The 15,972-nt window shown below is 42.2% G+C and overlaps 1 protein-coding gene across 1 annotated transcript in view; it reads right to left on the bottom strand.

Moving 5' to 3' along the window:
- Positions 1 to 15,972, bottom strand: part of csmd2 (CUB and Sushi multiple domains 2) — a 269,206-nt gene that overhangs the window by 24,491 nt on the left and 228,743 nt on the right. The window contains exons 47-57 of the mRNA XM_088602480.1: positions 12,660 to 12,848; positions 11,403 to 11,549; positions 9,967 to 10,155; positions 9,232 to 9,417; positions 8,662 to 8,856; positions 8,207 to 8,380; positions 7,536 to 7,709; positions 7,260 to 7,433; positions 4,235 to 4,423; positions 3,080 to 3,253; positions 502 to 684 (exon numbers count right to left, since the gene is read on the bottom strand). Of these exons, the coding sequence (XP_088458606.1) occupies positions 502 to 684; positions 3,080 to 3,253; positions 4,235 to 4,423; positions 7,260 to 7,433; positions 7,536 to 7,709; positions 8,207 to 8,380; positions 8,662 to 8,856; positions 9,232 to 9,417; positions 9,967 to 10,155; positions 11,403 to 11,549; positions 12,660 to 12,848 (1,974 nt within the window). The remainder of the gene's footprint in view (positions 1 to 501; positions 685 to 3,079; positions 3,254 to 4,234; positions 4,424 to 7,259; positions 7,434 to 7,535; positions 7,710 to 8,206; positions 8,381 to 8,661; positions 8,857 to 9,231; positions 9,418 to 9,966; positions 10,156 to 11,402; positions 11,550 to 12,659; positions 12,849 to 15,972) is intronic.

A 15,972-nucleotide genomic window follows, 5' to 3' on the forward strand; every position in this document is an offset into this window, starting at 1 on the left:
TATAGTACTGTACCTACGGAGGAGCGTGGTCTAATTACCAGAACAAATGACTAAGAGCACTTCATTAATTATTCTGTAAATACAAAACCTATTGAGATGCACACATAAATGGAGTCTGGTTTCTGAGTCATAGTATCAAGATAAAAAAACACAGCACTTATTCTAACATAAACACAAAGACAGATGGAATGATAGATGACTCATGTACTGTATATGGAACCTTTTTAAATGATCAAGCAACAAACAAACAACAATAATAATAAAGTTGAACTTTATATAGGCTTCTCACAGTGCTTTACAGAACGGCAACAAAAAAGAAAAAAGAAAAGAAATACAAAATATAGTACTATACAGTAATTCTATAATATTACATGTACAGTATACTGTAATACAATAAAAATACACAACGAGTAGATGGATGTGTTGCAGTGACCCTGGATACATTCACAAGCCAGACTCTGAAATGATAAAGAGGAAAACTCCTCTTCCTCCTGGCCTTACCGTGGCATTCGGGCTGTGTCCCCGACCAGGTGACGTTGGCCAGGCAGGTTCTCTCGGACGATCCCCGGAGGACGTACCCTGGCTCACAGCTGAACCGCACGACGCTGCCCGCCGAGAACTCCTCCCCCAGCCGGATGCCGCGCACCGGGACTCCCGGGTCTCCGCACAGACCCTGGCTCTCCCCTGCGAAGGCACGTCCGAAGGGCTCAGCGCAGGCCGGCCGCAGGTGGCTCTGGCATGTCGCACGATTGTGAGCCCCAGGCCCAGGCAGAGCGACACGGGCGAAAGGCAACAAGGGTTTCACCCCACCACCCACAGACAGGTGGGTTAAGTGACGAGGCCTTTGTGTGCGAGAAGGACCTATTTCATTTTTAAACGTCACAATGATAAGAATTATCATAACAATACAGGTAGTTCTTGATTCAAGCAGTTTGCATGTTTTTGGTTGAACTAGTCTCAGAAATTTAAGCCATTTAAATTAGTTCTCACTTTAACGTGCAAGGGAGTGGTCAACAACAGGCCACTTGACGGAGTGTCCAAGATAACATACTTTGCAAGTACTCTGTTGCTCAGCTGCATGAACAGAGTCACTTGGGTAACACACAGACACATGGGCAATCTTCGTCTCAGTGCTCTTCCCGACTTCCATACATCTCACTGCCACCACAAGGTTTCTACTAAAATAATGCATACTGTATAGTGACTCGTAAAAATTATGAGTAATGAGACGTTCTGCTAGAAGAATGTCAATGCATTTTAGTACCCCATATTCAGGCAACTTGTTTCACTGGACATTGAAAATGCAGTAAATAAAGTCATTAGCTGGGGTTAAAGTCAATACATTTTAAGACAAGCACCCCGATTATGTTAAAAAGCCAGTTTATAAAGTTTAAGAATGACTTTTATTACAACAACATAAACATCTTACATTAACAACTGTGTGTGATTATTCAGATCTAGATGGTCAAACCTCTAATTGTGAGAGCATGTTGAAACTCAGGAATCCTCCCATTTGTACTTTCATACTAACGAGGAATTATTTTTTTAATTTTTAGATTTTTTATTACATGCCAATTTTTCAGAAACCTATTGCCTGTATAAATCAAGAACTACCCATAATTATATTAATACATTAATTTACTTAAAATATATGAATTCATTATATTATATTATATTATATTATATTATATTATATTATATTATATTAATAATCACCTGTGAAACTGATTTAATATTTACCTGAAATATTTTCAGAAAACACAGTGGATTCCCCATAGAGTGGAGGTTTGATTTTTCCAGCTATTGTATGCCTGCTCTCTCCCTGCTATTCGACAGTACAGATCAGCTGTTTTATAGCTGTTTTTCCAGTTTTAGACAAGATCACCATAAAAAGAGACATTTTACTGGTTGCTATAGTGGCCAACTGGAGAAACTGAATAAGCCAGAAACATTAAATGTAATCAATTTTTCTGTGTTATAACTGTCAAAGGAGTTTTATGAGAGAGTTTAAGGGTCTAGACGGATAAATATACTTGGGACCTGTTGTTACCTCTCTTTGTGTATTAGCACAGTTAATACAAGGCACTGACGATTTGAAAAAGATTAAATGGAGTTAACAATGGCCCAGCTTTCTGCCTTTGACATAAGAGAAAGATACAGACATGGGTTATTTATTCATTCGAGCCACTAAGCCTCTCCTGCTCTCTCACCAAACACCAGAGAAATACTCAATTCTTCCCTGAAAGGTTTTGCTTGCACGGGTCTTGTAGGAGCAGAAACACCTGTTCTCAGGGGCTAATGAGTGAACAAAATCAACTGAACTGCCCTGAAAAAAAGGCAATGAGTTTTTTTTTTGCAAGACTAGTTCATACTGTACATGTCTTCAATACTTAGATCTTTCAATGCTTTGTAAACTACAGGACAAATTAATCTCGCTAGGCTTTGATTTCGGCATTTGTCCAGTTTGCTATCAAGCAAATTGGGCACAATGGTTAGAGGTAATTATGGGTAGACAAACAGTTGACATAATTAAGCCCAAAGCCTCAGTCCTAAAGGCAGGCTTTTCAAGATTAATTCTCAAACACACGTCCCTGCATTTACAAGGCAGCAAGGATTAAAAATATAAAGACAATTTTAATAAATGTAACTTTAGCATTCTTGACTTGAGCGACCTCATCATATGGGTGAGGTATGCAGGAAATATAATTAATCAAAAGCTTGCTATACTGGTACTGTAGCAGCAGTGGAATTGATGGAGGGATGCTTGCAAAAAGAACAAAAATTAAAAGAGGAAATAGTCTGAGATCATATATTTCATAAAAAGAAAAGTGATTTGTGGGATGCTGGGTTTTCACCTAAGCTTTCTTTATGGGTTCCTTTAAAAATATCAAGAAGAAGATTCAGAAACCAACAAAACTGCTAAATTAGAAAGTATTTGCTCTGCAGGATTTTGATGTTAGGAAAAGAAATCCTGGACTATGTGTTCGATTTATTCAGCTGGTTTGGGACAAAGGCCAGAAGATCCCATGGCCCCCCAGAGGGCGGACATTGCTAGCTCTTTGCCCCTGGGCGATCATACCAGAGCAGTGTGGCAGCGACCCACTCCAGTGCCCATCCAGCTGGCACATCCTAGTGGAGTTTCCGATGAGAGCGCGGTGACCCATGCAGCTGTATCTCACCACCGAGCCCACCGTGCGCCTGTCCCCCGAGATCTGGGCATAGGGAGGGATGCTGGGACGGTCACACAACACCACTGCAAGAACACAATTGAAGAATCTCCATCGGGATGAAGAAAATCAGCCAGAACTGAAAACTCCACACACTGACACATTCCGTCCTGGGCTCATCACTTGTTGTTTGCACATCACATTCTAATTTGAAGACACTTGTTATAGCATGCTTTAAGTGCAAGGAAAAAGTGACACGACATAATAAAAAAAGCAATTATCATTAAAAATACATCATCCATGTATCTGCATTACAGAACAACTAAGTTTAGGTCTTTTGTAAACTTAGAGTCTGAGATTCTAACACGAGCAATGAGCTGGTGGAGTAAGATGCTGTGTTCCGATCTGGGGAAGTCGACCCATCTAATCTCCTCATCCCATACAGGGCTGTGAAGGAGCCAGAGGCTATCCTGGCAAGCAACAGGGGCAAGATGGGATACTGCCTGGACAGGACGCCAGTCCATCACCCGGCAGAGACACAGACACAGATACACTCCCAACAGGGCCAGTTTTCCCATGAACCAATTAACCTACTAGTATGTCTTGTGGGAGGGAACTGGAGCATCTGGAGGAAACCCCCAAGAACTCTGGGATATACAAAATTTACAAATTCCATGCAGATAGCAGCCCAGGTCCAGAATTGATCCCAGGGCATGGGCATCACAAGGAAGCAATGTTAACCACTGTGTATTTATAATTTACATATTGCATTTATAATTTTGAATTGAGAAATCTGTAAGTAATGTTAGTCATTGCTAAGTGTAACACAGACCATAGGAGCTGAACCCCTTATTTCTCAATAACTCAAGTATTTGAGTGCTCAAGTACCTGGATGGTGAGAAAAAATCTATACACATTTTAGTGTAAAAAAGAAACTGGTTCAAGCATGTTATCTTTTCCTGACGTGGGAAGAAATGTCCTCCCACATTTCCAGCGAAGGAATTCTGGGAGGGGTTAGACCTGTCCCCGGGGGAGCAGGGGCAGGTCACAGGCCGCCGCCAACTTACGCAGACATTTGGGAAGGGAGCGGTCCCAGGTGCCATCCCCCTGGCAGGCCAGGGCACTGGTGCCCAGTAGGTAGTACCCGGGGCTGCACGAGTAGGTCACGATGGTCTGGAAACTGAAGCGATGAGGTCCACTGGGCTGCACCTGCCTCACGCCGTTCTCAATGTGCCCTGGGTCTGTGCAGTTCACAACTGTGGAGAATGGGACAGCCACACCTGTAGTCTGGAACTGCACTACACACAGATGCCCGAAGCGCAAAGCAAATATTCCTACCCAAAATAAAATCGTTTTCGCTCAGCAATGCATTTTTATGGGAAACTAATTTTTCAATGACTGAAACGGGATAGGTGAACATAACATACTGTAGCCTTATTTTGCATTTTCTATGAGAAAACATTGGTTTTGGCTAGGATTCTAAATGTTTCCTACACTGGGAATTGAATGAACATTTTAGCACAAAGTAAAAATAAACATGACGTGCATTTAACATGGAAGGCTGTAGATAACAACACCTTTAAAACAATTGAATGAGATCATATGTTTTACTGTAAATAGGCAAGAGAGACAGAACACTTCGATAGAAATTCACCAGCTCATTATAGCTAATCTTTCATTCCAGCTCAGCCAAGGCTCGGACTTCAACACTTCAGACTTGCACATATTTTCTCAAGCAGCTCGGGACAGAAGAACTTCAAAACCCCTGATCAAGAGACGAATAACGACTGAACTAGTGCACCAAAGCAGATATTAAAATTCATGGCAGATGTTATCAATAACCCTTCTGCAGTATAATTTAGCAGTTGGGGACTCTAGTTATTTATATTTTATTGACAGGATGATGGAGGTCTGAACAGACCCGACAGATGGCTATTTTTCACAGAAAGGCGCCCTGTTTGTAGTTATTCGTCTGGCAGTAGCAAGCATACGCCAAAGGAGTGTGTTTAATTTTAAAACTATGGTTTTAATGAATCAGGCTTTTTTTTAAACTACACTGATGAAAATGCACAGGAAGTGTCAGATAAATTGTCCTTGTTTAAGAATGCATGTATTTATATATTTCCTTGTATATGTCTTTTTGTATGTTAAAAGTCTATGTTTATGAACTTGTAACTGGAAGGTTGGGATTTTATATTCCATGTGGGGCACTGCTGGTTGTATTCTTGAGCATGTACGTCTCTCAGAATGCTCCAGTAAAATCCCTGTTTTTAGCCAGAATAATCCTGAGGTTTCAGTCCTACTAGATAATGTGGATCGTGTAGTTACTGCAAGTCTCACACAATGCTACCATCATCACAGCCAACAGTATACTGAAGACAGTCCTTCCAGAGGCATGCTAGAAGGGGAAAAGACATGGAACCAGGCTACAAATGTTTAAAAACCATTGAAATGCCACATTCTCTTCAAATTGTTCTTGCCGAGCACATTGGCCGCTATACAGTATGTTTCTGGAGAGCTGCAGAAATGTGTTTGCGCACACTGTGTCTTAAATGACTTCACCAAACATGTTCGACCTTAATCTGTTTACTGTTGCCCTTGCTAGGGTACGTATGCAGCAGATGACTTAATGAAAACAATGCTGATGGGAATTAACCAGTAAGTGAACAGCTTCGTGGAAGGAGATACAGTATGTACAGAAGATGGAGATGTAAATCAATAAGATATAGTCAGGAAGGAGACAATCCTCCTTCCTCCCCTCGCTGACTGCAGAGCTGCCGTGTCACAGTCCCCTGGCCTGTGGCCAGGCTTCTCTTCGCTAAGCAGGCCCAGTGGAGAGGCTGCTGGTGTGATTTTGCTGTTCTCTTTCTGAAGCGGCACACACTTACAGTATTTGTGTTGTTATGGAAGATTTTCAGGAAATTGCCCTGGACATTGAATGATGTTTGAAAGAGATGAATTATTGATGCAGCTGAAATGAGATACTTATTTATTTTTGCCACTGTATTATTCAGATACCGATGGTGTTAAATACATATTATACAATGGCTGTGTGGACTTCTAATGCACAGGCACAGCTCTTGTGATTCCCAGGACTGGACATTATTCTATTTTCCTCTGCTATATGGCCTCTGTTCCTCTCCTACTGGTTAAAATACAAAGGAGCAGATGCAATTATCTGAGAGAAAATCCTCTCCTCTCTCACTGAACTCCCACTTACTGTACTGTATGTTTCTGCATTTGAAATACACTTAATACCTTTGCTGTAATTTACACAGCAACACGCCTGGGGTTACACTGTGCTGTTGTATACATGATATGGTATTTCAGAAGCTTAACCTGTTTCTATAAATGTATTACGCTATACAGAAAAAAAACAATGGGCACTGATGTTTTTTTTACATTTTTATGAATGCATCATCCTTAATTCCAAATCATTAGAAATATGTTATTATTTTCCACAGTTGTCTTTTAAAAAAACCTTTGTAATCCCTTGCACGGTAAGCACCTTCTTCATCCTCACAGCCAACTCAGCAGGGCTCAGTTTCTTTAGTCTGGCTGATAATGTATATGGAAGGATATCGCAGTTAGAAAAATGACATTCCCGAAAATCAAAAATGAAATGTTATGTAGAACTTGTGACATTGCGCCATTTTTTAAAGACCTTTCACGTAGTAGTCCTTCCTACAAAGATAAAAAGTAATGAAATCCACAGGAGATTTAGTCAGGAAGGATCGTTTAGGGGCTGTAATTACAAAGTCCATTTATGTGAGATACCGTCACTCCACATTTCAGAATCGGGCAGCCACACGGATCGACGGAGATGTAGATAGGCACAGCACATGCAAATGTTACCCTCTTCTAGCCTGGCAGGCCCATGGTTATGAGTTATTAATTAAATCATTAAATTTCTCTGCTTTCCCTTTTCAATTTCTCTAAACGGGCGCATTAAGCCTTATCTCAAGGAGCCATGAGGTCTCCCTTCACTTTTCCATTTTGTCTCGTTCGGCTGCAGCCAAGTTCGCCCGAGGTAAAGGAGAAACCTGACACACACTCCAAACCCAGATACACACACGACCCCGCTACACTTACTTTCACAAGCTGGCAGGGAGTTGCTCCACTGCCCATTGGGCTGGCACTGTGACATGACTGCCCCCTGGAGCTTGTAGCCAGTACTGCACGTGAACCTCACTGTGTCATAGAGGTTGAACTGCGCCCCCTGAGTCACGCCGTTCATGGGGTTTCCGGGATGACCACAGGTGATGGCTGCGGAAAGGCAAATAAGAGTGAATCAAACAATGAAATTATTTGGACTAAAAGCATTCGTTACATAGAGGAAGTGTCTCCTGGGTTTTCGGGGTTACTCACGGACACAGAAAGGAGTTTTCCCAGACCAGTGGTGGTCCTGCTCGCAGATTCGCACTGACACACCGATGAGACGGAACCCAGGGTTGCACTGGTACACCACGCTGCCTCGGTAGTTATAATTCTCCCCTGTAATCTGCCCGTTTACAATGGGCTCGGGGGTGCCACAGTGCCCAGCTGCAGGGAGAGGGAGAAACAGGGAAAGAGTGAAGCTGAGCAGGGTTAGAGAGTTAGATTCATGCTCCCTACATAGTTAAAATAGTTTAGATGTGCAATTCAGTTTAAATACGACATACAGTGGCTTATTAATAATATTACTGTACATCATGGCCTGCATATCACCCTAATGGACCATAAGGGCCTTAACGCAGAATAACAAAACTGGCAAGTAAACTAGAACATATTATTTGGAATAGATAGAGATGGCAAAACTTTGTCCATGATTTTCCAAAGCTGGAAGAGCCGTTCGATCTACAATCAGGAGAGTGATACTAAACACATTCCCATAACTTACAATCAGATCGCTACGATCTACTCCAAAACAAGAACAGATTTTGAATTCACTACGAAAACCATGCAATGCCTTGATACTTGAAAATCACAGTTAATCATCACTACTCTTGCTCATCGGTAGATCTTTATCCCTGGTCCTCAGTGCAGGGTCAGGAGCTCACCGAGACACTGGACTGGTGTTCCACTCCAGAGCCCATTGGCCATGCATTCCCGAACGCGGGAGCCCACCAGGGTGAAGCCAGTGTTGCAGGAGAAGATGGCGGTGGCACCATACACAGTCAGAGTGCCAATCTTGTTCCCGTTCACAGGGGTAGACACCTCCCCGCAGGAGATAACTGTGCAAGACACCGACAGATTGGAAAACGCTGTGGTGCAGCGATACAAGCATTATAGCGCTGATTGAAATTATGTGAGGCAATGGGACATTTTCTTTCAGGTGTTTAAGTTCTACAAACTCTTGTGGTAGTTACTTAAACATACTATATATCAGGTTTTTACACCTTAGGATACCACGGCTTTTCAAATCAGGGGGCAGAAACAAGATGGCGGACGTGTTGAGCTCCGTCTCAGGAGCACGGCTGTGAAAAGAGCATATTAATAAAACAAGTCAACTCACTGTTGCAGGCTGGCCTGGGGTCGGGATAGCTCCAGGTGCCGTTGGCCTGACATCTGATGACACGGGGCCCCCTGTAATAGTAGCCAGGGTCGCAGACGAGCATCATTTGGGCATCATATTGATTATGGGTCCCGTAGATCAGCCTCCATCTCCCATGTGCCACTGCAGAATGGCCAATGTCTGGACAAGTCACGGCTGAAAGACAACAGGCCACGGGAGATGAGCAGCATGCAGGTCACTCAATTATATCTGATTGGATAAAACCAAAACTACCCATCGAGCCTGATGACTTGCTTTATGTGCTAATAAAAACCGCCTTCTAAGCGAGAGTTTAATTAAAAATGGGGGTCCTACGAGTAACATAACACAGCCTGCTGAGATAAAGAGGGAAAGAGTGGCACATTTAATAGATGAAAAACCGTGCAATATCTTTGTTCAGGGCTCTGTCACTCCTTTTACTAGATATATATCTAATATAAATTATTTACCTTGCACCACGTCAGATGATGTGCGCGTCAGTGAAAGACTTTTCACATAATTAAGAACGCGGATACAATCCCCGAGACTCACCGGAGCAGTGAGGTGGGGTGTCGGTGGGGCTCCACTTGCCCGATTCCTGGCACACGATGGAAACAGGGTGGTTCATGGAAAGTCTGAAGCCCTGGTTGCACTGGAACACGGCCCTGGAGCCCACGGTATAGTCCCGCCCAGTGACAGTGCCATTGACAGGAGGCTGGGGCACGCCGCACGACACCACTGCGAACAGCCAGCGACAAGCTGGTTATCCCTTTGACCAACACGTTTACCCAAAGCAACTCACATTTAACAAGGGCCTCACACTCAGTTCCTGGAGGGCCTTGTGTCTTCTGGTTTCTGGTCCACCCATATGTGTCACATAGCTCGTCCTATTATTTAATTAGCTGCATCGTGCTACACTAATCAGGCTCTGAGGTGATGTATAGGTAACTGTATCTTTAACTGTATCTTGTATCATCGACTGTAAAAACAAATGAAGAAAAACCATGTCTAATTTAAATAATAATTATGTTAATTATTCACCCGACCTCAAAGGGGTCGGCCTTGCTACACACCCTTATTTGTGCAGGAGGAAAAAGGGCGGATCTCATATCTCACCTGAGACAGTACCATGAACCAAATCCATACCACCAGAAACGAACCAAGATATAAACCAAAGTTAAATGCTGGGCGCGTTTACTGCATTCGATTCTCAGCATCCCGCACGTTGCACGGTCCTCCAGTGGGGGGGGGCACAGCTATTGGGTGAAAGCACTGCAGAGCCCCTACCTTGGCACAGGGGTGCTGGGGCGCTCCACTGGTAGAGGCCCTGTGAGGCGCGCGTGCAGGTGGCGCTGCTCTGTCCGATTAGGCGGAAGCCCTGATCACAGCCGAAGCGGAGGGTGCTGCCCAGCTTGGTGCCCGTCTGACTGTGGACTGACCCGTTGGCGGGAGGGTTCGGGGGGCTGCAGTACGCCGCTATGAAAGACACGCATGGCGACAAGGTCCCATTGAGGTACTGTACCAGCGCACACAGACCCCGTCTCCCTGCCTGAGCCCACACCCCCAGCTTGGGTAGAATATTTAGCATGAGTGGGTCGCAAGAGAGCAAACGGATTTGTGTTTGATTGTGTGCCATTTGGTTAAAGCTCATGCGAGATCATATTATTAACTTTTCCCCAACATTAGCGATGCACAGCATCCCGGCACATTTTGTATTAAAGAATCCCACGTATCTCATCAGCACTCAGATACAAAATGACTCTTCAGATGCGAGTTTTATTTTGGCAGATTAGACTGCAGCAATGCAATATGTGCGTTCATGAGCATAAAGGGAGCCAGAGCAGACAATTCCAAGAATCACAGCAAAAAATAAGAACCACTCATTCCCTTATGACCTGGATTCAACACTAAAGAACTGGGTTTCAATTATAAATGTTAATACCTTGTAAAAGATCTATAAGAGCACTCTACTGCTCTTGCAATTTCTGCAAAATATACTGTATATCCACAGCCCTAAAGCACCCTGTGAGAAAAAGTAGTCAAGAGCTGTACAGCCCAATCTTCAGCTACAGCATGATTCAGCTTCTTCACAAGGCAATTAACACCCAGTTAAATGGAGAGGGAGCTTGGAATATAATTCTGTGAGGCCTGACTTGGTTCGATTGAAGACAGATATCAGCTTTACAGGAGTGTGTGAAATTAAATGAACAACAAGCTTTCTTAGTCACACATAAGCTCACACCTCCTGGTATTAGCAACTTTCCAGAAAATCATTAAAAAAACACCTTTGTTAATTTAAGAAGGTGAAAATTGATGTTGGCAATGCTAGAAAATGCCCCACAATTTGAAATGCATTCCCCTTGTTATACTGAGAATTGTTTTTTTCTCTTTATACAGACAGTTTAGGAGAGAAAGAAAAAAAGATGAATGGAATCACCCTCCAGATGAATGACAGGATTGGTGTACCTGTATGTACCGAGAGCCAGATTGTCTTGTGCTTTTCAGATTTCCTGATACAACAGTGCTGTAGTGCACAACAGTACAAACTGAGTATGAGACATGATAATAACAGCTCTGCGTAGATTTGCGGGGGGAGGTACATAGAGTATGTCAACAAAGAGGTGATCAGTGGTTGAGCTGAGCTGGTAAAACATCTTCTCATTGATAGTCTCAACAGTACGAGTGGTCGTTTGTTCTTTGTGACATCATAGTGGGCAGCCCACCTGAATAGCGAATCCGGAATCCCTTGTGGCTGGAGGCGTGGTCTGAGGTCCAGTGAAGATACACCTTATTGGAAGAGCTCGTGATGCTCAGGGGGGAGGAGTAATTTCCACTGAGAACGATCAGGGTGGGGCTCTGTCTGGAGGGTCCTACAGGAAACATGGATTCAGTCAAATGTGCCCTGCTACCGACAAAGTGAAAAACTAAATTACAGGAAAACAAGGAATGTTCTCATACATTTTGGTTTTCGTTCAAGATCAGTATTCCACAGGTACTGTGATCTAAACAGTATTTACATCTTTCTTTAGGCACATCTTTCTTTAGAGATGCAAAACCAATTAATTTTCAACCTCTAAAAATGCACACAATTATACAGACAAGGGTGTGTCGGAATCTTAATATGAAGAATTGCTGAAACCCCTCATCAAATAACTGCAACTTTATAGCGTGCCTGTGTGCTCCCTTTGGACTCTGGGAATGGAACAGTTCTGACTCAGCCAGAGCAAATGACCTCTAAGATCTGACCTCAACAGGCCAAGTTAATTTACAACTGCCACAATATTCCTTACATTGCAAACATGCAACAGAGAGGTGCAGGAAGGTATAGCATGTTGCCTCCCAAGGGGGCTTCTCACTGGGCTCTATCACTGAGGCTTTTCATTTCAATTCTTAAGCGGAAACATTTGTGCATTTGTCTTTAGTCCATTCATGTGAAATAACCCAGGGAATTCCTTTGACTACAACCTTGTAAACCTTGTAGGTTTTCATTTTGGCTGTCATGCCATCTTGTTTATTTATTGATTTCTGTGTTTTAAATATTTATACAGCTGAGCCTCCTGAGGCATGGCATTTATGTTCAATAGGCAAGTGATGCTGTTACCGGCCCTTAGCTATGACTGTACAGCCACACATTCCTCTTACATTCCCCCTGTAGAGAACTGGGTCTTTATCGAATCGCTTACACAGACGGATGGCCCTTACCCTAGCTCACCTAGCTCACATCTGCCAAACGGCAGATCTTTCCATACTGTTGATTTTAAAGAAACTCCAGATGAGATTTTCTAAAAATGTTGAAGATTATCATAACGTCTACATTTTTCTTTACTTTTATTAACAGCAACAAACAGTTATAGCGCACAGCACATTTGTGTCGCAGTGGTTTTGCTAATGCATTTCAATGAATTTCTCTGAGAAACAATCTTCCTGTCATGTGACAGACGGCACACCATGTGACAGGAAGTTGTTGGCAGGTGACGCACCATCAAAGATTTCCAGCTCGTCGTACTGCCGGCTGCTCTGGAAGCGCTCGATGGTGAGCGAGATGTTGTGCCCAGGTTCCACCTTCACAACCCAGGAGCACGTCTCGAAGTGTGGGAACCCGCTGCCTGGAGTCTGGCTCAGGATCACCCCTGTGGAGTCTGTCAGAACTTCATTCATGGGGCAGGTAACTGCGAAAAAAAGAGAGGCTCTGTTCTTGGGTCTTGGACACATCTTTTGGTAGAAAAGGGATTTCAAGAGCTGCATTTCCTCTTTCAGCAAGAAACCATCAAGGCCTAAGAAGAGCATAGTCAGTAAAGAGCTACACAATCTTGCAAAGCAAATCAGACATTGAGAAGAGGAAAGTAAATCAATGCATTGCTGAGTAAAGTATCGCTCTAACTGCATTTATTTTATTACTCAACAAGATGGTCAAAAAAGGAAATATTAACTGCAACTGCAGCCCACTGTTGCTGTACTGCAGTAAGGACAGTACTTAGTGGAACACAGCAACTCTGTGGCATCACTTCACCACCCCAACAAGGTTATTCCACTAATGGATTTCCTTCAACAATAATACTCTCGCATACAATGTAACGCAATACAGCAGATCACAAGCAATTATAATAAAAGCTGCAGTACTGCAGTACTTCAAAACTCTTCCTTTGCATTCAGAAAAAAAGAAAAGTGAGTGTGCAGGCTTTATGAACAGGTGGAAAGACAAACACTACACAGACAAGAATGGATGGAATACTAAAGATTGTTATAAATAAAAAGTGTAGCTGTGTGTTCTCAGATCAAGGATTGCAACTGCAGGTGAAAAAGACAAGGCTGAAAGATTTGAGTTACTACAAGCAAGCATAAAGTCGTTGATAAAAAGGGAATTTTTGGAACAATAGTGATATCATTTACCACAGTATATAACTGGTATTTTGTATAGAGGCCATCACCCTGTAATGTCAAACTGTAATGCCACTCTTCAGAAATGGCAGATTGTACTGGCAACTGCTCACTAGTAAGAACAGGTGTAATTGGTAATTAATTAGTTACAACCATTCAAATACAAATGTGAATCTTCTTGACCCTTCGCCTAAGGTTATCTATCCTAGAAAAGGCCTCATCTCTACTTGACAAAAAGACCACTGATTGAACAATTGACTCGCACTGTTTCCTTAACACAGTCCACCAGATCTCCTCCTGTTGCTGAGATTATGTTCTCAGATCTCACAAAAGTAACCATTTCACCTTTCAGAGAAGAAGCAGATAGAGTTTGCGGCTTTGTGTGAGGTGCAGGTCGATTTAGACTAAAAAATTCATCCTACCCAGCTCAAGTTCAAATGTGCCCGCAGTTAATTTGAAGCAAAGTCGCCGGTGTGACCGGAAAGCTCTGCAAATCAAGGCATGTCTGAGGCCATCCAGCAGCAAAAGACTGAGTCCTTCATGAGTCACGGCACACGCCCTCTGCAGGTTTCGGTAAATAATTCATGAGGAAACATTGGAATGTTTTGGCCAGGGATTTCCCTGTTGATCCCCCACAATGCCTCAGAGCTGCAGCCTGACAAAAGACCCCACATAACAGCAGGGCATGTCAAAAGGTAGGATGTGTGTGCTTCAAGAAACAGTGCTGCAAATCTTTAGTGGTATGAATAGTTTATACACAAACAAAATGTCATTGATCAGGTGTCTCTGAAGGATAAGGATAGGTCAGTTTAAATAAATCTCATTAATTGCAGATCATCCCTTACCTCCAAATAAACCTAATCTTATTACCTTCCAGCCTAATCCTTATCTTAACTCTAACTCCCCTAATTTAACATTAGAACAAGACTACCACAGAGCTGTGAGAGGATTAAATACAGGTGTAATATCCTAATGCAAACAGTGGACAAGATCTGAACTGCCTGACCATGATGGCAACTTCAGTGAAGTAACAGAAATTTTCAGCTAACATTTTTTTACAACAAAGACAGCACAAGTGAACTCGTACAGTGTCTTGAAATAAATAAACCGGATCAATTACTGTTTGTTAAAGGTCAAAGCTGTTTTTGGATAATGTTATTTTGTCCCTCCCTAAATATTAAACTGGATGCAATTGAACAAGCAGATTTCTGATTTCTGTGTCTGGAGTTCCACAGTCCAGTCTTAACTCCGGAGAATAGAATGTTTTATTCTATGAAAATATATACTTAAATTTCCTTCAAGGTAGCCAGGTTTAATTCTGGACATAACAATGACGCTTGGAGCTAGTAATTTAACTCCATGCTTCAACGCACAAAGAAATCAGACAGAATTTATTCTCCTACATACTATACGTACGCCTGCTGTCTGTAATGGCCTTTGATAAATTCATTTTGTGTGAGGATCTCAGCTGTCAAACAGTCCCTGAATCCAGTCAGACACAGGAAATACCGTTTCATTTCCCACTTGACACCTTCCAAGATTTTGTTAAAGAAAAAACAGTATACTAAAAACAGTGTTTTGTACACATATGATATTACAATTAAATACGGTGTCATGTTAACCTTGGTGCTTGTGCCTGTGTAGTCAGGCTAACACTAAACTGGTACTGCACAGCTCTTTGACAAGGACTGATCTGGGAATAATTTTTTTTTCCCACTTGAAGTAAAATACTCCTTTACTGCTTTCTGTGGTGCAGCCAAATACCATTCCCTATCATTCTTGTAACAATTAAGCACAACAAAGGACACCCATGAGTTTTTAAAAGTATCAAAGGGGAACTCCAACCCTTTTAAAATGTTTACTTATTTTCACTAAATCCACTCCATTCAATTTAGATAAAATGGTAATGTAATACACAATTTACACATTTTTGATTCAGTTGTATTCTATTCAAAGCCAGCTGTGCAAGATGCGGAATGGCTGATTTTTAAATTTTTTGTTGCGGATAGATTCATTATAAACAACATCCAGAGATATGCATGTCACTTTAAATTTTTTCATTCATTTTCCCTCTGAAAAGTACTCACTGCATTATTCTGAGCAACATCATAAATCCCACATAACACTAAAGAGGCATATGGTCTTTCACTAGTGGTGTTTTTTGGAAAACGCCACGCTGTTACATGTCACCATAAGCCATGTACTTATAGTACCACCAGATATGCTCATGTATTTTTATATACTGCAATAACTGCAACAAGGTATTAATGACTTAACTGAATTAATTCTCAGTGTGATATTAATACATAATAACTTCCTAAAAGCTTTTGATTTCATATATAGCACCATACAGTACTTTATTTGTGAGAATTATTTCAAACACTTATTCCGGATCGTGGTCGCCGACGACCACGC

This window comes from Lepisosteus platostomus, chromosome 13 (assembly GCF_059453375.1).
Source record: "Lepisosteus platostomus isolate fLepPlt1 chromosome 13, fLepPlt1.hap1, whole genome shotgun sequence".
Taxonomy (NCBI): domain Eukaryota; kingdom Metazoa; phylum Chordata; class Actinopteri; order Semionotiformes; family Lepisosteidae; genus Lepisosteus; species Lepisosteus platostomus.